General features: G+C 40.6%; 2 protein-coding genes across 6 annotated transcripts in view; one reads left to right on the top strand and one right to left on the bottom strand.

Moving 5' to 3' along the window:
* The window catches only part of WWP1 (WW domain containing E3 ubiquitin protein ligase 1), a 139,468-nt gene extending 132,789 nt beyond the window's left edge, over positions 1-6,679 (top strand). For all 5 annotated transcript variants that reach the window (XM_052652077.1, XM_052652074.1, XM_052652076.1 and 2 more), the window contains one exon: positions 5,728-6,679. In XM_052652077.1, coding sequence (XP_052508037.1) covers positions 5,728-5,827 — 100 coding nt within the window. In that variant the 3' untranslated portion in view covers positions 5,828-6,679. The remainder of the gene's footprint in view (positions 1-5,727) is intronic.
* Positions 6,680-11,604: 4,925 nt separating this feature from the next.
* Positions 11,605-27,140, bottom strand: part of RMDN1 (regulator of microtubule dynamics 1) — a 30,954-nt gene continuing 15,418 nt past the window's right edge. The window contains exons 3-10 of the mRNA XM_052651711.1: positions 26,462-26,558; positions 23,574-23,733; positions 21,497-21,586; positions 18,347-18,402; positions 16,827-16,914; positions 15,608-15,638; positions 12,295-12,428; positions 11,605-11,729 (exon numbers count right to left, since the gene is read on the bottom strand). Of these exons, the coding sequence (XP_052507671.1) occupies positions 11,679-11,729; positions 12,295-12,428; positions 15,608-15,638; positions 16,827-16,914; positions 18,347-18,402; positions 21,497-21,586; positions 23,574-23,733; positions 26,462-26,558 (707 nt within the window). The 3' untranslated portion in view covers positions 11,605-11,678. The remainder of the gene's footprint in view (positions 11,730-12,294; positions 12,429-15,607; positions 15,639-16,826; positions 16,915-18,346; positions 18,403-21,496; positions 21,587-23,573; positions 23,734-26,461; positions 26,559-27,140) is intronic.

Here is a 27,140-nt window from a genome sequence, read left to right as displayed (position 1 = left end):
TTTTAGACCATGAATTTTAAATCATTGTAACTAGGCTCAAACACATCTTTATTAATCAAAATAGGGACCATTACAGTCAATACACTTTTGCCAGTGAGAAACAAGTGTGTTTGTTCCTATAATGTAAAAATCCATACTTCGGGATTAGACGAACTCTTGAGGAAAGAGTTTCTGCCTCCTGCTGGTTGTGGAAGCATTTTCCCTGCAGAATGTTTTCGAGATGCTTGAAGAAGTGGCAGTCAGTTGGCGAGAGGTTAGGTGAATATGGTAGATGAGGCAAAACTTGGTAGCCCAATTCGTTCAACTTTTGAAGTGCTGGTTGTGCAGCGTGTGGTCGGGTGTCATGGAGAATTGGGCTCTTCCAGTTGACCAATGCTCCGTGCAGATGTTGCGGTTTTCAGTGCTTCTCATCAGTTTGCTGAACATACCTCTCAGATGTAATGGTTTCACCGCGATTCAGAAAGTTGTAATGGATCAGACCGGCAGCAGACCACCAAACAGTGACCATGACCTTTTTTTTTTTTTTTTTTTTTTTTGTATTTGACCATGACTCTAAGTTTGGCTCTGAGAAGTGCTTTGGAGCTTCTTCTCAGTCCAGCCACTGAGCTGGTCGTTGCTGGTTGTCATATAAATCCACCTTTCATCACATGTTACAATCCAGTCGAGAAATGGTGTGTTGCCTAGAATAAGAGAAGATGGCATTTCAGAACAACAGTTTTTTTTCATTTTCAGTCAGCTCATAAGGCACCCACTTACAGAGCCTTTTCACCTTTCCACTTCGCTTCAAATGCGGAATGACCGTGGAATGGTCAACGCTGAGTTCTTCAGTCACATCTGCAGTGGTAAGAGGATCAGCTTCGATGATCTTCTCAGTTGGTCATCGTAACTTCCGATGGCCAGCCACTGTGGCCCTCATCTTCACGGCGCTCATCTCCTTTGCAGAGCTTCTTGAAACACCACTGCACTGGACGTGCATTAGCAGTTCCTGGGCCAGATCGGCTGTTGATGTAGCGAGTTGTCTCTGCTGCTTTACGCCTCATTTTGAAATCAAATAAGACAATCACACAAATTTGCTTCTCATCTAACATCCTTTCCATAGTCTAAAGTAAGTATAAAATAAACAGCGTGGCCACAGGACTGGAAACGGTCAGCTTTCATTCCAATCCCAAAGAAAGGCAATGCCAAAGAATGCTCAGACTACTGCACAATTGCACTCATCTCACATGCTAGTAAAGTAATGCTTAAAATTCTCCAAGCCAGTCTTCAACAATACGTGAACTGTGAACTTCCAGATGTTCAAGCTGGTTTTAGAAAAGGCAGAAGAACCAGAGATCAAATTGCCGACATGCGCTGGATCATTGAAAAAGCAAGAGAGTTCCAGAAAAACATTTATTTCTGCTTTATTGACTATGCCAAAGCCTTTGACTGTGTGGATCACAGTAAACTGTGGAAACTTCTGAAAGAGATGGGCATACCAGACCACCTGACCTGTCTCTTGAGAAGCCTGTATGCAGGTCAGGAAGCAACAGTTAGAACTGGACATGGAACAACAGACTGGTTCCAAATAGAAAAAGGAGTACGTCAAGGCTGTATATTGTTACCCTGCTTATTTAACTTCTATGCAGAGTACATCATGAGAAACGCTGGGCTGGAGGAAGCACAAGCTGGAATCAAGATTGCTGGGAGAAATATCAACAACCTCAGATATGCAGATGACACCACGCTTATGGCAGAAAGTGAAGAACTGAAGAGCCTCTTGATGAAAGTGCAAGAGGAGAGTGAAAAAGCTGGCTTAAAGCTCAACATTCAGAAAACTAAGATCATGGCATCTTATCCCATCACTTCATGGGAAATAGATGGGGAAACAGTGGAAACAGTGTCAGACTTTATTTTTTGGGGCTCCAGAATCACTGTAGATGGTGACTGCAGCCATGAAATTCAAAGACGCTTACTCCTTGGAAGGAAAGTTATGAACAACCTAGATAGCGTATTCAAAAGCAGAGACATTACTTTGCCAACAAAGGTCTATCTAGTCAAGGCTATGGTTTTCCCAGTGGTCATGTATGGATGTGAGTTGGACCATAAAGAAAGCTGAGCACCAAAGAATTGATGCTTTTGAACTGTGGTATTGGAGAAGATTCTTTAGAGTCCCATGGACTGCAAAGAGGTCCAACCAGTCCATCCTAAAGGAAATCAGTCCTGGGTGTTCATTGGAAGGACTGATGTTGAAGCTGAAACTCCAATACTTTGGCCACCTGACACGAAGAGCTGACTCATTGGAAAAGACCTGATGCTGAGAAAGATTGAGGGCAGGAGAGGGGGACAATAGAGGATGAGATGGCTGGATGGCATCACTGACTCAATGGACATGGGTTTGGGTTGACTCAGGGAGTTGGTGACGGACAGGGAGGCCTGGCATGCTGCAGTTCATGGAGTCACAAGGGGTCGGACACGACTGATCAACTGAACTGAACTGAATCATTAGCAAACGAACATAAAGTGAGAAATGTGCGTTAAAGTGGTGTATAACATAACCACATTTATTGAGAATATATTCCGGTATCAAATGGCAATTTCAACAGTGCCGAAACTGCAATTACCTTTGCACCAACCTAATACTTATAATGACGGGCTGTTGCTTAAGAAGTGAAGATTGGAAGAGTCTGTGAACAAGGTAGGATGGTGAGAAAGTATTGGGTTAATAGGTTGGCATTTTGATTGAAGTAAGTTGGGGAAAACAGATAATCAGTGTTTTAGTGAATAATTCACTTTGCTGCTGGTGACCAAGTTCAAGGTATGATACTAAAGTAGGGGAACAGATCCCTGAAGAACGGCCAAGACCTGGGAGGCTGTAGTGTTGCCTGTCACCTGAGTGAACGAGAGGACTGTGAAGCAGGGGCCAGAGGTATCAGTGAGCAAAGGAACGTGGTCAGGAAGGAGGTGATAGCAAGAGTGTGAAAGCAAGGCTTCATAGCCAGGTCATTTGCCTCAGACGACGAAAGTGTGTTGGCTGGCTGCAAAGGAAATGGACTGTTTTCAGGCTAGCTGAGTTTCAGTTAAGGCAAGAGAGGAGCTGTTTAGACTGTCTCCAGGGGATCTTCCCGACTCTTTGTCTCAGGGATCAAACCCAGCTCTCCCGCATTTGCAGGCAGATTCTTTACCATCTGAGCCACCAGGAAAGCCCGTTAAGACTATAGAAGCCTGCAAGTCATGTAATAGAAGTTCAGAAGAATGGACCGGCACGCTGTGAGATGGAGGGCACAGGTGGAGATACTGCTCCGATCAGGAGAAATAGAGTAGATCAGGACTGGGGTGAGGATTTAGGTGAAAAGATGATGCAGAGAGACTTGCGTGTCCGGCAGTGACTGAGGGGCGTGCTGCTGTGCCTGCCGTCTGTGGGGAGGCGGTCCTGATGGCCCTCAGGCGGGGTCCCTCTGCTGTGGTCCCCAGGGCTTTGCTTAGAGAGGTGGCTGCTCTCTGGATGCGGGGACAGCAGGCGACGTACGTGTGAAGCGAGCTAATGGGGTACTTCTCTCCCCTCCCCTTTTTACATATAAGAAAATAGAAGTAGCGAACATTACCTATTCCACATTTAGTTTAGTTTAAAAAGCTAAACTAAAACAGTATTCTGATATTCACATAGTAGGTACTCAGCAAAAGATGAGTATTTTTAGTGTTTTTGTCTTTTTGTAAAGCAGCACAGAACAGAATAGCTCATGTCTTAGAGCCGTGTATTTGAATGCTTTAAAGATACCCATTTTCTTACATGGCTCAACTCAACATGTACTAAATGTCTCCTGTACGCAAAATGGATCTGTGTCAGGAGAATAAAGGGGACTCTGCCCTTGTGAACTTTAGAATCTAATGGAAGAAACCAGTCAGTGATAATACAGAGAAAATCCTATATAGAAATAAAAAGACCTTATGGAGAGGGAAATTATGAAGTCTGTATAACATGTTCAAGGAGAATTCTTGGAGGAAGTTTTGTAGCTTTTGGACTGATTCTTAATAATAATTTCATAGGCAGAAAGGGTATTCCGGAACATCGGAGAGCCGTAAATAAGAGCACGGCTGTGGAACAGACAAGCGTGTGGTCTGCCTGGAGAACACAGAATAAGCGGTGGGGCCGCTCCAAGCGGCCCAGGCCTCCCCTCCCACTCCCCCTCTACAGGAGTTAGCAGCAGCAAAGGGGCTTTACAGACTTGCCTGTCTTTTTAATAAAGGACCCCTGAAAGTGATGGAAGGCTAGATAGGTTGTGAAAAAGTGAAAAAAAAAAACAAACCTGTACACAGATCAGTAGGCAGGAAGTTCTGATGGTGCAGATGAGGAGGAAGCAGATGCGGGTGGATATGGCAGCAACAGAGATGATCGGGGGAAATGGTGGGGCGACCTGGTGAACAGGACGGTTGACACAGGCAGGGGTTCGGTTGTCTTAGTGTGGACTCCTGTTGGGAAGTCTCCCCTGGCCTCAGTCCTCTGTCAGACTGCACCTCAGGCATAGGCAGAGGCGGCGGGAGGGGCCGGCGGGAAGAGAACGGTTCCCTTGCTTGGTACTGTGAACAGCTTTTCAGAGAGAGACATGGTCTCAGAAGAGCAGTTTTAATTGGCTGCCTTGTTTCAAAAGGCTCTCTCCTGCTGTAGTTTCCTGACGAGGGCAGATGACTGGTAGGAGTAGGAGAAGGGAACTGGACCATCTCTAGAAGCCTTCCACATGAGACGATTACAGAGCGGCTGACTGCTCAGAGCTATCTCACTAGACCCTAATAGAGTGGGGACTGAAATCTGAAACTCCTGAATCCTGACCCAGATACTCAGTGATGTATCTGAAAAAAATGAAATGTTAGTCTACAGCTTTGTAAATTGTAAAACAATACACTGATGATTTAAGCATTGTCCATGTTTTTTGTATTTCATCAGTTAATCCCAGCAGGGAATTCTCTTTGAGTCTGGCAAGACTGCAAGCATATTATTTTAGAAAAAGTTCTACATATGACAAGTGAAAGTGAAAGTCACTCACTTGTGTCTGACTCTTTGTGGCCCCATGGATACAGTCCTTGGAATTCTCCAGGCCAGAATACTGGAGTGGGTGGCCTTTCCCTTCTCCAGGGGACCTTCCCGACCCAGGAATAGGACTGGGGTCTCCTGCATTACAGGCGGATTCTTTACCAACTGAGCTACCAGGGAAGACATTTGAAAAGACAAAAGTATATATTTGGTGATAGACAGTCTCCACCCTAGAATGTAAGTTCAGTGAGAACATGGACCTTAGTTTTTCATCTCTGTATCACTAGCTCCTGGGAGAAATACCTGATACAGAAAAGATTCTCAGTAAGTAAGTGATGAGTGAGTGAATTCACAGGTGAATCAGTGAAAGAAATGGACTCTCTTAACCCAGGAGAAGTTAGGGGGACTCTGGAAACAATGTAACATGATACTATAGAGAAGAGGAAGAATATTCCAGCGGTTACTTTCTCTGGGAAACATTAAAATATTTTTATGAATAGGTCTTAAAATTGAGTCAATTGCTATAAGAAAATTTGTATATTTAATATTATGTTCAGTAAGTATTAATATAGTAAGCAGTAAATTGTCTGTTAAATGCTTCCAACAAAATTTCTACATTCTTCCTGTTCAGTTTTTCAAATGTATTTTTAAAATATATTGTATTAGAAATATTTTCAGAGTTTATTTTATTGAAAACACATTTTGTTTTTGTTTTTGTTCAGTTTTAATCGCTTGGATCTACCACCATATAAGAGTTACGAACAACTAAAGGAAAAACTTCTTTTTGCAATAGAAGAAACAGAGGGATTTGGACAAGAATGAATGTGGCTTCTTGTCTTGGAGGAGCTCTTGCATTTAAATACCCCAGCCAAGAAAAGTTGCGCAGATAGTGTATATAAGCTGTTCATTCTGTACAGTGAATTTTCTGAATCTCTCAAAGGTATAAATGTTTTCCGTTCTTCCACAGAAATATGCAAAACAGCTCATCCTTTTCTACTTTATTTATTGTTCCCTTGAAATGACTGACCAGGAAAAAAAAATCATCCTTAAATTTTGAAGCAAGCGAGAGACTTTATTAAAAATAAGTATATATCTATATAAGCATATATGATCATGGCTCTAGTTTTATAGAGCTCAGGGTGTATTAAACGTGACAGCCACTCATCTGAAAATAGTCTGGATTTGCTTTACCTTGTTTCTGTTATCCAGGGGAAGAAGTTCAAATTGCTCCGTGGTTTTTTCCCTGATGTAACATCTCTTGAGGGTGTTTAGCTGCATGGCTGTTCAGGAAGGTATTAAGGGCTTAGGCCAAAATCTTACTTTGAATATGTTAAAAAAAAGTGCTGCTGGCTTTTTTTAAGATGGGTGCTTGAACCTGTCAGTTTATTTTAAATAAATATAGTAGTTGAAAATTTTCCCTCTTTGCTACATCCCTAATGCAGCCAGTCAAGGCCATTAATGAAACCGTAACTTATGAGTAACATACACTAGATCTGCTACTATTTCGTTTATTCTGGAAATTGGGGAGAATTCACTCAGCAGCATCGAGGTTTGTTTACATGTTACTTTGGGATGCTAGGTATTTGTGGAATTAAAAAGAATCAGGCACTAATGTACTTTAGTTTTAATATCTATGATGTTCTTTAAATACAGAATAAATTGATATAATTTGATACTTAGGAACATATAAACAGGTAATGTGAACTTTTCTGCTTTTGTGTTTGAAATTTTGGTTTTATAAAATCAGATGGATTGAAGACTTACATAAGCATCTAAATATTCAAGTAAGTCTAATGATTTCCTATTACAGTTTGAATATCTTCATTCATTCATATCTTAAATTCATGAACATTCTATGTATCTGAATAAGCATATAAAAAATATTTTGGTCTTCCCCCCTTTTTATATAAATTATTATTTTTGTCCTAGGTAAATACTTTGTTTTTCATTATCAAAGACATTTACTGATCTACAAAAATGTGTAACAATCTGATACGAATGATATTAATGCTGCTTTAGCAAGTGGGGCTTCCTTATTAATATAAAAATTTAAATTTCCACTTGTATCATTATTTCAGTATACACTATAAATTTCATTAACTTAAAATTTTTTTAACCATGGGAACTGACATCTTAGAATGTTACCAGTAACATTTCACTAAGTACATACAGATAATACTAGTATACAATTTAACTTCTCTAGACAATACTTTCTGCTTTGCCAAAACTTTTCCTACATATTTAGATTGTTTTACATTTTTATTCAGAATTCATAGTAAAGATGAAATGTCAGTGATCCACTTGGTTGAATACTTTTCCCAAATCCTCATTCCTGACTTTCTAGTTATTCTTATGCCTAAAGAATGAAAAACAAGAGAACGAGTGTATGGGACGGCTTATGTATGAGAGGGTGCCCAGTCTTCGAAAGGGCCACTTGACTTAGACGAGGGCAGTGCCGCTGAGGAGCTTTGCTGAGACAGCAGTTGCTGTCGCCCAGCGTGCGGAAATGGCCGTGGCAGGTCTCACGAAGCTCTCAGGGTGCCCGTGCCTGCCTCCTCACTCCAGGTCCACAGGGGGCTTCAGAGAGGAAACCAGCATCCTGGAGAGCTCGTCAGGCTCTTCTGTCTGTCGTGTTATTCCTAGAAATCCAGGCCTGTAGGCAGGATATCCCGGCTTGTCTTGGTACGTGCACTCTGGCCGTGAGAGGAACCGGAGACCTGTGTCCTCCCCTCCCTTGGCAGTGCCCGTCCTGGGCTGGGCCGAGCAGAGAGAAGTCGAGTGCAAGGCCCCCAGTGCCCAACCACAACCCCGCAGTGAGTGCAGAGGCGGTCCCAGCGCCCTTCACCCCCAGCACCGCGCGTCAGTGCATGAGTCCACCCATCAGAGCAGCTGCCTGCCTGCCAGGGAGAGAGGGCACCAGTGCGGTTTGTGTGTTCAGTGCTTGCAGGGCAAAAGGGCTAACCAGCACTTCCGCCCTTGGGCCTCAGGTCAGACGCCTAGCTTTTCCCGTTTTCAAAACTAGGTAGGTTGGTGCGCCAGCAGTGCTGTCAGGCAATACCTTTTCTGTTCATAAAAAGGACCCCTGACTGTTACGTTATGTCCGGACTGGGAAGACTCCAGATACTTGACAGGAAACCACAGCTGCAGACTTCCCGGGATGGGAAAACTCCTAAGGGCCTGTCCTTTCGGGATTCCCGAGCTGTGACCCGGGGCGATGGTCGTTGCGGAGCTGCATGGATGCGCTGCTCCGGACGCTGCTGGAAAGTCATCCGAATGTCGGGAAGCCTGACACCGACCACCTGGGCCAGCTTGTTTTTTGTCCATCTGAGTGAACTGGTGCCAGATGAAGCCAGTCACCACAGGCTTTTCGAGTCTGAATATTTGGTTGAACCTCCAATGGGCATTACAGAATCAACCAGAAATATTATCTGGTTGAAGTAGGTAACAAAAAAATTTAAAAAGACAGGGGGAACCCAAACCAATAACAAAGAGTAATAGTCCAAAAGTGGCACCTCCTGTGCTCACTTCCGCAGCACATACACTACAGTTGGAACAGCGGTGGCATCTCCTAAATTCCAAATTTTCTCTCCCCAGTCTTTGACCAAGGACAATCAGATGTTAACAGCATTTTTAAATATTTACTGATACTCCTGTAAATACATGTTGTTTAATCCTCAAAATTCCAATAAGTTCTCAGGGTATTTTGTTTTTTCCTTGATGTAATTATGTTTATTTTAAAAAGTGAGTCTGAGAAAAATCATTTTTACAAAATCTGTAACTAGTCCACTCAGGAGAATTTCTGGCAGCAAGAGTAGGATGACAGCCACCTTCCAAGTCAGATGTCTGCTGTCATCCTTAAAGTAACAGGTGCACAAGAAGGGGCAGTTGTGATCCCCCATAGCCCATGTCTGTGGTATGCTTAGAAGACAGAATACAGCAGACTTCTGCTGACATGTACATGGGGAAATAGGCATCTCAAACTAGCAGTCCGCTCTGGAACACAGGAGCCGAGTCAAGTGGGCACTGCCCAGGAAGGGGAATAATGGGGCCCCAGGGCTCATTCCCGAAAGCAGCAGTTCTCATCCAGAGTGGAGAAATGCCAGGAAGCAGTGTGAGACCTAGGAGGTCAGACTCCTGGGAAGTCAAAAGAGGCTGAAAACGCACACAATCAGAATCTCGGGAAGGTACCACTTCTTGGAGACGGGGGAGCTATTCCTTTGTAAAGGGGGGGAAAGAAACATAGCAGCTCTATAGAAGACCCGGCAACCACACTCCTGGACGTTAATCCCACAGAGATGAAAGGTATGCTGATAAAAGTCATACCTTATGTTCATAGCAGCCAAAGTTGGGAAACCACCCAAATGCCCCAAGGTGGCTAGTTGAAATAAACTGGTACACCCATACAATGAAATATAGTCAGCAGTAAAAAGGAACTGTTGACTAAATTTAGATGGATCTCAAATGAATTATGCCGAATGAAGAAAGCCAATCTCAGAGGATCACATTCTGTATGATTCATTTATATAATGGTTTTGAAATGACAAGATTATGGAGAACTACAGAGAGTTATTAGCAGTTGTCAGGATCAGGGATGGTGGCAGGGGGATGTGTGTGACTGTGAGGGGCGGCACTAAGGTTCTGTGATGGAGCAGTTCTGTCTTCTCTGTGGCAGCTACAGAAATTTACGCGGGACACAACTGCACGGATGACACACGCGAGGTGACTTAAAAGTGGTAACACCTGAACACAGTCTGTGGACTGTGCAGTCACCTGGCTTGGATACTGAACTGCAGTGACCTGTCACCATCGAGGCACGCTGAGGGGAGGGGCCGCAGGACCTCTCTGCGTAGTACTTTTTGGAAACTTTTGAATCTATTGCAAAGGAAAAAAATTTTAAATAGCTCTACATAATATCAAAGACAGATCCTCCCCTCCATAAAAGGCTTTATGACTAAAAGAAATCTTATTTTACAAAACTATTTCATTTTGTAAATTACTGAGGGTGTTATTGAACTAATCCAAACTCCTTACCTCCCATTTGATAAAGTGGCATTGCTGGTCATTAAATACATACAAAAAATGTCATACCTCCAAAAAATGACATCCAAAGTCACTCTAAAGAGAAAACTGAAAACGAGGGCTAAACAGGGAAAAAAAAAAAAGTAAAATCCTTAAACACAATATACTAGTCTGAATTATATCTAAATAATAATTGCAGACATGAAAAAAATCCAAATTAGAAATTCAGAACTGGACCAAAAAACATGAAGGTGTGAAATGCCTACTAACAGGGGAAAACAAAAAAAAAAACTGAAAAAGAAACATCTCAAAAATGAAGACAAGCAGTAGCTATCAGAGAACGGGATAAATACAAATGTCAAAGAAGATCTAGTATACATGTAAGACGGGACGGTGCGTCTCTAAAGGTGGTCAGTAAGGCCATTCTGGAAGGAGGGACAGTTTGAAAGACAATTGGACTGGCCTTTTTAAAAAGTCAATGCTGTGAGAGAAACAGATGGGTTACTGTTCTAGATTTTAAAAAACTTAAGGTGGAAAACTAAATGCAATGTATGATCTTTGGATCTTGGTTTCTAGAAGTATAAGACATTTTGGGACATTTAAGGATATTTGAGTACGGCTGGATATTAAAGAATTGTTATTAACTTTCCAGTTGTAATATGAATTTGTGTTTGTTTAGAAGGATGTCTTTATTCTGAGACAATACTGAAATATTTAGGGATGAAATATGCTGTCTTATTATTTCAAAAGTTTACAGATACTTATAAATATATGAATACACATAGGTAAAATACAGCAAAAGATTAGCAACTGTTGAATCAGAGATGGGTATACATAGTCCAGTACTTTGAGTGTTTGCTTCTGTTTGAAAATATACATGATAACCACAAAGAGTACATACCCACACTGTATGTTTTCCCTTTGAGAAAACTACCTACACATACACTCGGATGTCTCTAAGTGACATTCAAGACACCACTTCTCACAGAATTTAGCGTCTGCACTGGTGGCACCCCAGGGATCACTGTCCTATTTAACACCCTCGTTTCCATTTCTCCTTGAGTTCCATGTTCCTTTCACCCATTAGGGAATAAGACTTTGGGCTCGCCTAGTGACAAAATCAATCCACTTTTAAGACTACCTCACGTTTTAAAAAAGAAACCACTCTGTTTTCAGCCCTCTCCTGACAGCTCTTTCCTTAGGCAGGCTGGCTCCAAGACACATCAGTTAACTGCTTTATGCCAAGAAGCCCCATCACGCTGAGCTCCTGTCACTGTTGCTTCTCTGCAAGGGCTCAGCTTTTCAGTCCAACTTGAAACTGCACCCCTCCTAAGCCAGCGCTTCCACACCGCAGCGTTCCTTTCTTGATCCCCATCCTGATGTGCTGCAGTCCCCCTTAGCAATCTCACGCCCTGCTGTATCGCTGGGAGCTCGGTGCAGTCATCTCTGCCTCTAAGCCATGGAGACGCCTCTACCACTCTTGTGGGAATCATTTCTTTTGCCTTGTTATTTGTGAAGAAATCTAGAATTTTGTATTTATCTGTTAAATGGTCACAACGTTAAAAGAACAGCCACAGAACTATAGTTAATGTATTTATTATCTTTAAAATCTGATGAAAAGGCAATGCTCCTTAGATACTTCATTGAAAAATTCTCAGTTCTTGTCACTGAAACCTGTGAGTAACTGGGCAGCTTCTGTCTGTATCTAAAATGGAAGAATGCATATGATAAATAAACAATACAGCACAGAGATCAACTCCTGAAACAAGTTTATAAAGTAGTTTCTAAGAGTTTCAAAAAAACCAGGCGAGTACACAAAGGATAAAATTTCTTAGAGAACTCCGAGATGAGACTCTTGGAGAACTCTCACATTAGCACACATTCCTTGCCTTTTGTTTTAGAAATCTTATCTGATCTGTTATATATAGACCTGTCAAACAGGAACCATTCTATATTGTAGTGAGTAATTCATACCTGTTTGTTGATAGTAACTGAATATTTGCTATGCGTGTGTTCAGTCGTGTCCAGCTCTTTGCAACCCCATGGACTATAGCCCGCCCGGCTCCTCTGTCTGTGGGATTTTCCAGGCAAGAATACTGGAGTGGGTTGCCATTTCCTTCTCCAAAAACATTTGCTATATACATTTGAAATAAGCACTATTGTTTAATAATATGCGTTTAGACTGACATTTTCAAAGCAGTTCTTGATTCGCCTTTCCTTCACGTGCCTCAGTAGAAACCTGTCTGCCTTGTTCACCGGAGATGCTTTACCTGTTTATCCTCCTCTGTGTGCGCTGGGTAGTCCTTGGCCTTTGTTAGCCAGAAAGCAGCGAGCTTTTTGTTGTGCAGCTTCAAATATGTCTTTCCTAGAAGGAGCAAGTTTTTGCTGTAGAAGTTTGGATCCACTGTATGTAAGAAAGAAAAAGAATTTACATTTTATCTCCGATGAAACAGTATTGCTCTTATTTTGAAAGGCTTAAAATTTCTGGTCTAAACGCCAATACAGTAGGTCCCCTCCATTTGAACAAGACCCATTCTGAAAGCGCACACATTCGTACATCTGGTTGGTTCCTAAGTCCAACAAAGTTAGCCTAGGTAGCCAACTAACACAATGGGCCATGTAGTATTGTATTGGAATACTTCTCACCCAAATAATACACTAAAGAACTTTACAGTGCAGTACACCAGCTGGCATCCAGGGGCTGGCACTGAGCAGGCAGACAGGAAGAGTTACTTTGTGGAAGAGGAGGGGAGACGGCAGAGCTGAAGGGTCGTCAGCGCAGGATACCAGCTACAGCCCTGCTGCGCTCACACCTGCTTCTGGACCTTCTGGGCTTGAGTGAAGACCCTGCACCTACACAGCACTGCCCAGCACACGGAAGCACACACGCTTGTAGGGGACACGCACACTGACAGTGTGCACCAGACACGTGAACTAACAACTATCTCTTCAGGTTCCCAACTTAAGGGACTTACTGTAATATACCAGGCTAATGAGGATTCTCTTTTGCTCAACTACTCCTATCAAATTTTGAGATAATTGCTATTTTTTGAGTGTCTACTTTGTGCTAGCCATTTATATTACACATATTTCTTATCTTCACAGCAATTTTATAAAATCGGTACTCCATTTAATAGATGAAACCCTGAGGGGGTCCTGATAGACAGTAAGCCCCCCTCTTTTGCTCCCTGGATCCTAAGTGCCTAGAGCAGCGCCTCGAACTATACTCAGTATGCACTTGCTGCCTGAGTAAATGAAGTCATGATGATTATCTGTGTGTGTGTGTACACACATCTGATCAGCCTTTATTGCATGTGGGCTATGTTTGGTGGTGGTGCAGTTGCCAAGCCGCATCTGACTCTGTGACCCCAAGGACTGCAGCCCACCAGGCTTCTCTGTCCACGGATTCTCCAGGCAAGAATACTACAGTGGGCTGCCATTTTCTTCTCCAGGGCATCCTCCTGACCCAGGGATCAAATACCCCTGTCTCCTGCATTCCAGGCAGATTCTTTACTGCTGAGCCACCAGGGAAGCCCGTGGGCTATGTCTAAGGACAGATGAAGTCTCTGCTCTTTTGGAATTTATAATGAAAAGCAGTGACAAGCAGGAGCACATCTGAATGTAAGAGAATAAAGGGACGGCTCTGACCAGAGTACAAATTTTAAAGTTCTACGGGAACCAAAAAAAGCAGCCAAGAGGTTATACCTGGGCTGACTTGGGGGCCGAACAGAATTTTAACATCAAAGTGGAGAATACGTTTGGCTGAAGCAAAAATGTGAACAAAAAGCCTATGAAGGAAAGCACGGAACCGTCTTACTGCATTAATTCTATAGTTTCCTCCTAACAACCTGGGACCCTTCTATATTTAAAGCATAATTTTTCCTGGATGTGATTTATGATTAACTACATTTGTTTCTTAACCCAAACTTGTTTTACTTCTTTAATCCGAAGATGTTTGTAAGCTGCCATGCTGATGTGCCTAAGGCTCCCTCGGAGTTACGCACTCCGTCCCTCCGCCCCCGCTTAGGCCGCCCTTCGGCAAGTCTGCCCAGCGTTCTGTGCTGAGCAAGGAGGGCACCGCATGCGCAGAAGACAGTCCCGTCCTCCCTGAATTTCGCTTCAGACAGGGAAACAGTCATACTGTGCACTGACAGGGCCATGAAGGGGAAAATAAAGGGCACTAAAAGCATGGGAGGAGCTTCTAAACCAAACATCAGCCGTAAGCAAAGGCCCCTGAGAGGAGGCGACCGTACAGTGAAGCCTGGAGGATGATGGAACTGCCAAGGGTCATTTGGCTCCACAAAAGTATGACCGTGTTCTTCTCAGCAACCCAAATGTTTAAGTCTCTTAAGGTGCTTTTTTAACTTTGTAATTATAAGTTTCTTTGAGAAAAATGCATTCCCACATCATACCCGTGGTATGTAAAACTACCATCATGAGAGGATATCAATGGAAGGTCATTAACAGTAAATCAGAATTAACACATAACAGAGTTAACATTCAGACAAAATTCTTTAGAAGAAATGTGGTTCAAAAATGCTTTGCTATTACGAAAACATTTGAACAAGTCCATATGAGTAGGCTCTCAAATTTAGTAAACTGTTTTAACCTTCTTCTCATTAGGTTTTATAGACATATATTGGCGATGTTTTTTTCAGGGGGGGTGGGAGTATCTGGACATTAGGCTTCTGTCTCTGACATCTCTAGTTTCTGCCATTAGAAAGGATAAACATAGGCTGATGTTTTCTAGGCTGGCTGTTTCTTCAAAGTAAGAGTAACAGAAAACTCTTCACCACAAAAGGCTATCTGCAACAGAACAAAGGCTGAGCTGGTTTAGAGCAGAGAGTCCTCATTTAAATGCCATCTGAAATTTGCTAAGACAGTTGATCTTTAAAAAGTGTTTTTTTGTAACTCTGTAAGGTGACAGGTGTTGACTAGACTTGGTTTTGTGATCGTTTCATGATGTCTGAATATCAAGTCATGCTGTACACATGAAGCTAATACAGTGTTACCTGTCAATTCTACTTCGGTGTTAAAAAATAAAAATTCTAAATGAAGATAAATACATGCTTCTGATTAGCTGTGCGATCTTAAATAAAGAGTTAATCTGTCAAAGCCTCCTCCCAAAAAGGAAGGCTGAATTACATCAAATGAAGGACCATTAGAACTGCAGCTCTGAATTCACTAACAGTCTATTTCTCAGGTGCTCGTTACTAAATAAGGACTTTTAAAAATTATTTGAGGACTTCCCTCATGGTACAGTGGATGGGAATACAGGGGACACGCGTTCTACCCCTAGTCCGGGAAGACCCCACAAGCCATGAGACCACTCAGCCCGTGCGCCACACGAGACGCCACCACAGCGAAAGACCCAGGCCCACGGCAGAGCAGCCCCCACGTGCTGTAACCAGAGAGAAGCAATGAAGACCCCGCACCCATCAACAAATAAATAATTGAAAAATTATCTGGCAGTGTCTAGCTCAAAAAGAAGTTTATGAAGTATAGCAGAACAAATAATTTTGTTTAAAAAATTACTATTACATGTCTGACACTCATACAGTCATATGAAATATAAAAGGTTACCTTGCTCTGCCCTGTGAAAGTAGCCCAGGGCCTGTCAAAAACACAAAAGCCCAGATACATTAAAGGATTAAAACAGTAATGAAAAAGCATTGTTCAAAAGATCTATTCCTACATTAAATATAGGAAGTAAATCAAACCATCCTAAAATAATGATCCCCTTAAGTAACAGCCAATTCACCAACAGTAAGAGTTAACACAGCAAAACTGAACACAACACTATTAACTCATCAGAATACAGATTACAGCATGTGGACGATTTCTAGTAATAACTTGATTGTTACTCAGAAAGGACTGGAATCAGCATCACATGAAGAGAGGAAAGATCATTATCATGTGCAACTCAGATTATTCTGACATTTTCCTTCTTCAATCAGAACAGTGGCTTTATGAATAAAAACTAGATAAAATCAAAAGCTGTACAGTGATACACAGGTTAGGCCAATACATCTGTAAGAGTCCTTTGTAATGGCCATCCCTACATAAGAGGTTCATGTCCACCTGAAAGTCGCTGCTAATTTCTTTTTGTCCCACTTAAAACTTTTCATAGCACGTTAACTGACACTTGATCTCTTAGATACATAACTAATTTGTTAGAGTAGAGATGATTCTGTCTTTTTTGTGAGAATGCATTCTTTTCAATAAAAATAAATATTTCACAACTCTATGTCAAATTCTACACTACAGCTTCACAGAAAACACTGTGATACAAGCTCATGGGAAAACGTTTCTTAACCGTCTCCTTCCTTACCCTGAAAATTTTGTGATCAGTAAACCCAAAATACGTGCCCTGAAATGGCCTCGTATCAATCAATACGAACATGCTCTAATTCCCAGACAGACGCCTGTTGTCTTACAGAATGTCTGCCGTCGGGGCCTCCAGGGAAGCCTAGAATGTGGCCCTAAAATATACTGAGAAGCAACTGCGTGTTTCCTGCTCTATTTTATAATTTTCATGTTACAGATTTCAAACAGAAAATGAAGGTAGCTTTTAGCCATGGGGTTCTTTAGCTGCAATATACCAGAATGATCAGCCATTCACCTGACGGGGAAACAAACACTCACCATCACGGATCCTAAGCATTAGGCCTCTGTGATAAGAGCCGCACGGGGCCGTCAGAACGTGCCGGCGGCCCTCACTGCTCAGGGCTCCGGATGAGCGGACACCGCAGCGGCCCAGCGGTTAAGAAACCAGACTAACCAACAAAGGACCTCACACTACCTCCTCATAGGTGGAGCTAGGCGGGGTTGCAAACAGCACTTTAGCAATCCTTCTTTGATACCAAGGCATTTCAGCAAATGTGTAACACCTATAGGGAAAGAAAATGACACATAGATTCAAATTGCACCTTCTTTTTTCTCTTAAAGAGAACTAAGCATCGTAACATATCTAAAAGGAATCTTCTACTGTATATTTTAACAGCTTATACTTCTTGCAATATCCAGTAGGTTAATATTTATACTGAGTTATTTACAGACTGACTGATATTGCTCCATCGATCATGGTGTATTTTGTGACTAGGTGTAAACAGAAAGCAATATTTATAATAGTAATGATACTACAGTGTATCGTTCACCACTGAGTACTCACTTTGTACAAAGTGCTGAGCTGAGTGATTCTCTCATCTACTCCTTACAATAATAAAATAAGATAGAATCATTACCCCTAATTTTTTACATAAAACTAACTCAGAGGAGTTTTTAAAACATCAAGAAAAATAACAAAACATGGTATATTAAAAGGTTAATTTAAAAAAGTAACATCAAAACTCTCGACAACTTTCTGAAATAAGGAGGGAAAAAGTGTTCAACCTTTGATTAGGGTCTGAAATCCTTGAGAAAGAAACTGTAGTTCATTCATATTTGGTCACCAGCATCTGAATTATTGTCCCTCAATTACCATTAATTCTCACTCAGTCAGTGTTTTGTTAAACATGTCCTTTATCCAGTACTTACTTCTCTTCTAAAGGGTATTTACTTCTCTTTAAAGAGAGTTTGATACGGGACTTTGCACCGCTCACGCTGCTGCTGCTGCTAAGTCGCTTCAGTCGTGTCCAACTCTGTGCAACCCCGTAGACGGCAGCCCACCAGGCTCCCCCGTCCCTGGGATTCTCCAGGCAAGAACACTGGAGTGGGTTGCCATTTCCTTCTCCGACTGCACCCCTCATAGAAGACAATAAATACTCAGCTCTGTAGATCACACGTAAAGAAAATGGTGGTAAACCTAAGACTCTCAAACCAGTAAGCATTTAACACACTGGTGTATGCTCATACCAGCAAAATAAGGCTGCACTTTGAACAGAGATTACATAAAAATGGAAAGATACTAAAAGTCCTCAGATGAATCACACTGTATTTGACATACTTTGAAGATACAAAGACCCTCTGAGGCCATCCTATTCTTACTATATAGTTAGCTTAATCCAATTCCATTTAGTCTGGTAAATGAGAAGAATCTTTCCCAAAAAAGGGAATGTAAGGTTTAATGAAAAGTTTCAATGCCTTTTTAGTCTTAGTACCTGTTTCTAAATAGTCTGAATCAGTGTTTAACAAAATCACAATCAAATTTAGTATTTTCTAAATTTTTCTAAATACTAAACACTAAATAACCAGTATAACTGTAAGTTAATCTTAATGGATTAAACACTCTTGACCCCCAAATATTTTAAACATTTTACTTTTTTATATACTACAAAATAAGATCATAGTAAGTACCACTGAAATATTAAGAAATTTTCTTACCAAATACCCATAAGGTGAATTGAAGTAGCGTCTTTAGGGTTCAGTTCAATTGCTTTCTAACGAGAAATGAGAAAATGAATCATACTTGTTTTCTAAACACCAATAAGTACTTTACCATATTTGCTGACAAAACCTATGATTTTTTTTTTTAAAAATTGCAACCCAGAATTTCAATTTTTCTATGATAACACCAATTTTCTTCCTTTTGACTCTTTAAATTTATTTCAGCACACTATTAATTACTTAGGTTACTATTTTGTAAGATTCAGAAACTGATGGCAGGATGTAGCAAGAGGAAAGAAAACAAAATCTGTAAATGAATCAAATTTGAAAACTAACAATATATCGCTCTCAGTTACATCTTCAAGATTAAAGGAAAACGAAATAATAGTTCTTTGTGGCAAGTCCTATATGCCTGTTAAGTAAAATTATTCTTTATTAGAACAAAATACATAATTTTAGAAAGTCTCTTCCTATGTGCCAATTTGGTTTAACTTCCCCATCTATATTTAACAAAAGAATAAATACTGCTTATTCACAGAATTCATTAATAGAATAATTATGTACAATATAAAATATACTGATAGTCTCCCTAATTTCTATTTACTATGTGGAAGTCCTATATGAATTAATGTAAAGCATAAACTACAGAAACAACTTTAAAAAAATTATTCCTCTATTTTTCATTATTTTGTTGAAAACCACTAAGGAAATCTCACAGATTAATGTTAATCCTATTAAATATATTTTTTTTTTAAAGCCCTTTTTAAGACTTCCTAGCTTACACTTTTCTATAAAAACACATTTCATTTCCAGTTGACAATGTGTGAAATACACATTTTTAAGTACCTGTACTGGTTATCAGAGTAACTCTGAAGTCAGACCAAATAGGGTAATCACAGCTCAGTGACCTCTAACTTTTTGACCCCAGCAAGTTCTATATTCTTTCCAAGCCTGAGTTTGCTCTTGTACAGAATCAGGAAAGCAGTACACTTAACTTATAAAGTGAAATCGCTCAGTAGTGTCCGACTCTTTGCAACCCCATGGACTGTAGCCTACCAGGCTCCTCAGTCCATGGAATTCTCCCAGCAAGAGAACTGGAGTGGTTGCCATTTCCTTCTCCAGGGGATCCTCCCAACCCAGGGATCGAACCCTGGTCTGCCGCACTGCAGGCAGACGTTTTACCATCTGAGCCACCAGGGAAGCCTTATAAGGTTGTGGTAAAAATTAAATGAGAAAGTTAACAGGAGGTGCTTAACACTAATATTTTCCATCATCAGAGTCATCATTATTTTTACTTTTTTGTAAGTCTCATAATGTTAGTAATGAGAGAAAGAATAGCTAAATAAGGCTAATCACGTATGACTTGGCGGAATTTTGTTACCAGTAATATGGGTAGGAATCAGCATTGACCTAATTTTGACTTTTCTATAAATAAAGTGATGTACTTTACACAGCAGAATATATTTTAAAGTATATACAGCTCATATTCTAAGCAGCATTTCCAAATCAGAGTTCCACCAGAAAATTAAGCCCTACAAAATATTATACAAGTTAATACATTTTCCATTCTGCCAAGAATGGTACAGAGCTAGTCCATTTTGATGCAAAGGAAAGAAGTTAATTCATCATATACAACTGATGCCTTGGAGTAGTACAGTTTAATTTACTTTGGGGATGTATTCAGAGGGGCTATACTTAAGCAAACCTTTTCTTTTATAATGCTTTCTGTCGTAAGTTTAAGTTTCTTCAAAAACAATACAAAGATAGTAATTCCTTATGGCTTTAGATATAATAATGGAATGTGAAATAGAATTAGTTTAAATGATCTTTATGTAAATACTAAGCACTGTCATTTAAAAAATATAGTTAATATACACACTTAAAACTTAAAAACATTGCTTATTTTTAAATAATCTATAGTCTTCACAGTTTCTTTGAAGTATATGCTAATTTATTGTATGCAGTATTTCATTATTCACTTGGAAGTTATTTGTCAGGTATTTCTACATCCCAAGGCACAAAATAATTTAAGTGATTTATCTAATGCAACTGAGATTCTATTTCACTGAATCTCTAAGATAACATAAAAGATATGACATCATTATTTTATATACCACTAAGAAAAAAGCACTGCTGATTATATATAATGCAATCTGATTTCAAAGGTCTTAAAATGTGAAAAATCTATATTACTAAATTAAAATATATACATATCAATGTATATGTGTACGTGTGTGTGTGTATATATACATGTATATATATATACTATCGATGCCCAAATAAGAAGCTAGGTCTCCTGACTCCTAGTCCAATGCTCTTTTCTGCTCTTATCACTACGATAACTAGGAACTGAATCAGTAACGATAAATATGTTTGGTTTCATCACTTTCTCTTAATTTGTATTTTTGAGATGGTCTATAATATCAAAAGATAAATACACTGGGTTTTTAGCTGCAGTTTTTTTTGTTGATTGTTTTTGGACAATAGAATAATCTGTAAGCACAACATGAAATATACAAATTCCTGCAGAATTTCTGGCACCTAAGGAAGAGCTTACCATAATAAGTAAATGAACTTTGGGGGAAATATTAAAACACAGAGATCATACTCATATATAGTACTATTACCTTTGCAAGTGGTATGTCCCTTGTATTAGACTGCTGGATGAGACCACACCTCCTGGCGCTCAGGACTTTGTTTAACCCCCTCTCACGTTCTCTGGTCTTGGCCAAATGACTTGTTTAGGTCGACAGGTTATTACTAAGTGTGATGCAAACATGCTTGATAAAAGTCTGCACAGTGGAACTTTTCCCCTGGCACGCTCGCTCTTGGAAGCAGTGACTATGCAACACAGAAGTGTGCAACACTGAACGATGAGGAGAAAAGTAGAGAGAAACGCCACCCCTGAGAGGGCATCTCGTCCATTCCCGTCCGAGCTGAGGGTCCAGGCGAAGGGAGCCCTTTAAATGACCTCAGCCACAATGAGCAGAATGGAGGCACCACTGTGCACGGTTAATCCACAGAATTTTGAGAAATAAACTGTACTTGTTTTAGGCCACTAAGCTTTAGGTAGTTTGCTATACAGCAAGAAATAGGTGAAACAGAAGTCTATTCTGAAAACTAATGACTTTTCAAGTCCATCAGTACCTCAAAATGCTCCTTGATAATGTAGGCATTTGCAATTTTAGCCTTGATTCCTTCATAATCTCCAACATCACTAATACAGATTGCGTACCACTAAAAACAGAAGAAACAAAGGTGTAAGAATACTAATATTCAATAATATCCCATTCAATACCAGGTTGCAATTCCTCACAAGTTATTCTCATTTAACAAAAAGATGAGCACAAAACCTGTAGTAAATATACTAGAATATACAAAGAAGAAGCAGACACAGCCCTTAAGGAACTTAAGTTAGGACATGTTTATAGAGAACTATAATGTAAGACAGAGGTTAGTGGATCTCTGAGAAAGTTAGCAACACGATGGGGATATAATGATTTATACTTAATTATGAATATAAATTTAGAAAAATGTGCAATTCAATAATTATCATTTCATTTTATCAACCTATTTTCTGGGAACTGTTTATTTCACAGCCACATTGCTATAGTAATAACGGCCATATTTGTCAATCGTGACTTTGTCCTCATGCCCACAGCTGGACAACAAACCCAAACTGAGACAATCTGAGTTTCTTCTCTAAGAACTGAAACCAAATATCCAAGCTTCATAAACCTAGGTGCTGGGGAAAGTCAGATTCAGGACGAGAAGTGCAAATCAAAACTACAGTGAGGTGTATCACCTCACACCAGTCAGAATGGCCATCGTCAAAAAGTCTACAAACAATAAATGCTGGAGAGGGTGTGGGGAAAGGGGAACCCTCTTGCACTGTTGGTGGAAATGTAAATTGGTAACAGCCACTATGGAGAACAGTATGGCGCTTTCTTGAAAACTAGGAATAAAATGACTGTATGACCCAGCAATCCCACTACTGGGCATATACCCTGAGGAAACCATAACTGAAAAGGACACATGTATCCCAATGTTCACAGTAGCACTATTTACAACAGCTAGCACATGGAAGCAACCCAGATGTCCATCGACAGATGAATGGATAAACATATGGTACAGATATACAATGGAATATTACTCAACCATAAAAAAGAACAAATCTGAGTCAGTTCTAGTGAGGTGGATGAACCTGAAACCTGTTATACAGAGTGCAATAAGTCCAAAAGAGAAAAGCAAACACAGTATATTAACCCATATATACAGAATCTAGAAAACTGGTATTGATGAACCTATTTGCAGGGAAGGAATGGAGATGCGGATGTAGAGATTGGACTTATGGACACAGAGTAGGAAGGAGAGAGTGGGATGAACAGAGAAAGCAGCATCAACACATACCCACTACCATGTGTGAAACAACTTGACCAGAATGACATGTATGACATACGCTCAACAGCAGCTGAATAAATACACCTTCATGTGCAAAAAGAACATTTACAAATATGGACCATATCCTGGGCCGTAAAACAAGTCTCAACAAATTTAAAGGGTCTGTATGTTTTATTCTTAATATAAACAAGAAACGGTGGTGGTGGGAATCAGGGCAGATGGAACCATCCCCTAAAGGGAGCATTTGCAAATGCGTGAAGACAGAATTCAGCTGTCACAATGACTTGGGGGCTCCCCTGGGGACAGTCTAACACGGTAAAGTAAGGTCCTGATCCAAAATATCAATAATGTCCCTTGACCTCCCCACTGTGTCCACTGAAAAGATTATTCTAAACCAGTCAGGAAATCCAGAAGCTCGTGGAGTCACATGTAAAAAGTTACACTAGGTCTCTGCTGTCCAGCTGCTATACTCCTATCCCCACATGAGACAGAAATAAAATGTGAGGAAAATGAACATTGTCCCACGTTTTTACAACTAGAACTAGAGACAGAGGTAACTGATGGAACTACTAACGCTTCAGTTTAAAAATAAGCCTTCACATAAGTAATTTATCAAGCACACTAATGAAGCTAGAGTAGATGTTCAAGAACACAACAAAAAATACTACTTGTTTTTGAAAAAAAAGTTTATAAAAATAAATTTCTTCCCTACTTCTTTAAAAGCGAGCTATTTCTTTCCTATGTAAGTTACATATAACAGATAAGTATAGACCAATGTCCATTTCAATACATGCTAACGGTCTCATTACTGTAAGCACCTCACCTTATGGGCCGCAAAACTGGATTCATTTTTCTCTAGTGCCCTTTTCGCATACTCTAGGGCTTCATATACCAAGAACTTTTTCTCCTCTTCCGAGGTTCCACGAAGCTGAGCTACATCACGTGATGCCCGTGCCAAACGCCACAGTAACTCTGCATCTTCACTGATGTGAAATGAATATAAAACAACAACCATTTTAGCTCACATTTTCATGGTTAAAGGTCATATCACTAACGAATACACATGGTCTTTCAGGTCAGTGAGGATATAGCAAGCAACATAATATCGAAATCCATGATTCATGATGTTAAATTTATTATTTTCTGTCACACAAATCTATATGTGCTAAAATTTCCTCCAAAATATCCAATATTATATACAAACATTAAGTTACCTGTAATATCTAAAATACTAATTTCCTTAGAAAATATCTTTATATTTGAATTCTCTAAACAATTTCCCTACAAAATTCAATACATAACTTGACATTTGAGTTCAGTGGCACTGTGCTTCAGACAACTCACTAACTGGTTCAGACAGTACTATAAAATATATTAATTTATAGACAGGGTTATGTAGTATAAAACAAAATGCTGTATCCATAGCTCTAAATATAGTACCTGGCATACAAAAATATATATGATAAATACTTATTAATGAATGATGATTAAATATAATGTAATCTCAAAATAAATCCTATCTTTGAATATGTCACCCATACCATGATGCATGGAATATTTAAAGCAAGGGCTCTGGACTCCTTGAAGAACTGCCGTTTAAATAAAATTATATAAGACTGAAATGTCTAATAAATAGAACAAATCGTGTGTGCATGCTCAGTTGCTCAGTCATGTCCAACTCTTTGCACTCCCATGAACTATAGTCTGCCAGGGTCCTCTCCATGGAATTTTCCAGGCGAGAACACTGGAGTGGGTTGCCATTTCCTCCTCCAGGGGATCTTCCTGCCCAGGGATCGAACCCGTGTCTCTTGTGTCTCCTGTATCAGCAGATGGATATTTTACCACTGTGCCACCTGGGAAGCCATTTTAATAAAAATTCCTTTTATTAAATGCTTCTCTTTCAACCTACTAAGTTATATTTTAAAACAAAAATAGTATTCACATAAAATTGAGTGAAACTAAAGGTAGGGACTGCCCAGGTGGTCCAGGGGCTAAGAATCCACCTGCCGATGCAGGCCACATGGATTTGATCAGTGGTTCAGGAAGATCCCACACGCCGTGGAGCAGTGAGTGCACACACCTGGGGGCCATAGCGACGTGCACACACCCGGAGGCCATGCTCCTCAGCAGGAGGAGGCACCACAGAGAGCAGCCTGTGCACAGCGACCAGAGAGCAGCCCACGGGCAGGGATGAAGGCCCGGAGCCAGCCCACGGGCAGGGATGAAGGCCCGGAGCCAGCCCACGGGCAGGGATGAAGGCCCGGAGCCAGCCCACATACAGGAATGAAGGCCTGGAGCCAGCCCACATGCAGGGATGAAGGCCCGGAGCCAGCCCACGGGCAGGGATGAAGGCCCGGAGGCAGCCCACATGCAGGGATGAAGGCCCGGAGCCAGCCCACGGGCAGGGATGAAGGCCCGGAGCCAGCCCACGGGCAGGGATGAAGGCCCGGAGCCAGCCCACGGGCAGGGATGAAGGCCCGGAGCCAGCCCTTGGGCAGCGATGAAGGCCCGGAGCCAGCCCGCATGCAGGGATGAAGGCCCAGAGACAGCCCATAGGCAGCGATGAAGGCCCGGCTCAGCCAGAGACAGTTAAATACGTAAATCAAAGTAAAATCTAAAGAGAGAATCATTAAAAAGAGAAACGGAGGGTAAGTAGCAATAGCGTATCTATAATCCAGTGAATACAGAATACCCTCCTGACAGCCTCCCTGGCGGCCCAGTGGTAAAGAACTGCCTGCAGTGCAGCAGACCTGGGTTCCACCTCTGGGTCAGGAAGACCCCCTGGAGGAGGGAATGGCAACCCCCTCCAGTGTTCCTGTCTGGAGAATCCCATGGACAGAAGAGCCCGGCGGGCCACGGTCCATGGGGTCAGCAATAGTCGGACACAAGTGAGCCACAGAACCACCACCACCTTTAGCTTACGTTGCGATCACTGAAGTGACCATAAAATGCCAAGCCAACCACCTCAAGTTACTGAGGGGACGAAGGAAAAGAAAAGTTGGATCCTACAGATATTTAGGAAGTGAAATTGATGGGTCTTCTGGGGAAAACTGGTTTGGGGAAACCTAAGAAAGTTGGTTGAAAATGGCTCAATATTTTTAGTTCAGTAGATGAGGTGGATCAATGATCTGGAAATGCCCTTTAGCCTGATTTGACTTATTTTATTGGGCTGAATCTCCTCATTCCATCTCCATTCTCCCCCACAAAATGAGTACACATTAAGGTGCTGGACTAAGCATGCATGCTAATATTAAAAATGGGAACAGGAGGTATTTTTAGTTTCTGAGACTGTGCTTTACAAGGATACATAGGTATTATTCAAAGGTGACAAAAAAATCCTAGTTCATTCAAATCTTATAGCAATAAGAAATTAACTCAGAAGAAATGACAAATATACAACATAGATAAAGACAATAAATGTCTATTCAATGACTACTTTGTATTCAAAGCAAAGTAACAAAAAGAAAAAAATGTCAACATTACCTAGAATGAGTAAGTAGAACCACCTTTTCTAAATCAATGAAATATATGTAGCACTTTTGAGTCACTTAACATAAAAAAAAAATACTATTAATTAAACTCTAAGAAATATTACTTTGAAGTAAAATCTTTTAAAAACTATAAAAATTCCAAGCACCAAGAATATTTTAATTATTAAATAACAGAAAAGTTCAGTCAACAGCAAACCTTGGCCTATGATACGTAACCCACCTTTCCTTGTACTGGGTTAGCAACTGGTAAAGTTTTTCTGTTTCTCCACTTTCATATAAGTAGTCTGCTTGTTCAAGGACTTCTTCAATTTTGAAGACTATAAAGAAAAAAGACAAAATAAAGTAAGTCTTCTCAAGCCAGTTGGCAATAATTCTAAGACACAAGAACACTTTTACACAGAAGCAAAAGAAATCAGATATAGAAATCACCTATAAAGATCAGAAATTCTGAACCATCAAAATGTGAAGTATAGTAGAAATAAGTATGAAGCTATTACACATAATACTTAGTATTCATTTACTTAATGAATATTAATATTCATATTACTTAATATTCATTTATTAAAACCTTCAAAAATAAAAAATTAGAAAACTTACTCTAGTACTAACTAAATATGACACAGTTCAAAAAACGAAAAAAGTAACTCCCTGTGAGGAATTCATGACACCCTTGCCTTCCACACAGAGCCTTTGTTATTGCTGCTGCTGTGCTGCGCTCAGTCATGTCCGACTCTGAGACCCCAGGGACTGCAGCCCGCCAGGCTCCGCTGTCCATGGGATTCTCCAGGCAAGAGTACTGGAGTGGGTTGCCATTTCCTACTCCAGGCTCTACTGTGTACATAGATACACCCCCCCACACACACACACACACACGAAACACACACACACACATGTGAAAG

The sequence above is a fragment of the Budorcas taxicolor genome, chromosome 14 (assembly GCF_023091745.1).
Source record: "Budorcas taxicolor isolate Tak-1 chromosome 14, Takin1.1, whole genome shotgun sequence".
NCBI classification, from domain to species: domain Eukaryota; kingdom Metazoa; phylum Chordata; class Mammalia; order Artiodactyla; family Bovidae; genus Budorcas; species Budorcas taxicolor.
This window is presented reverse-complemented; position numbering and strand designations above follow the sequence as displayed.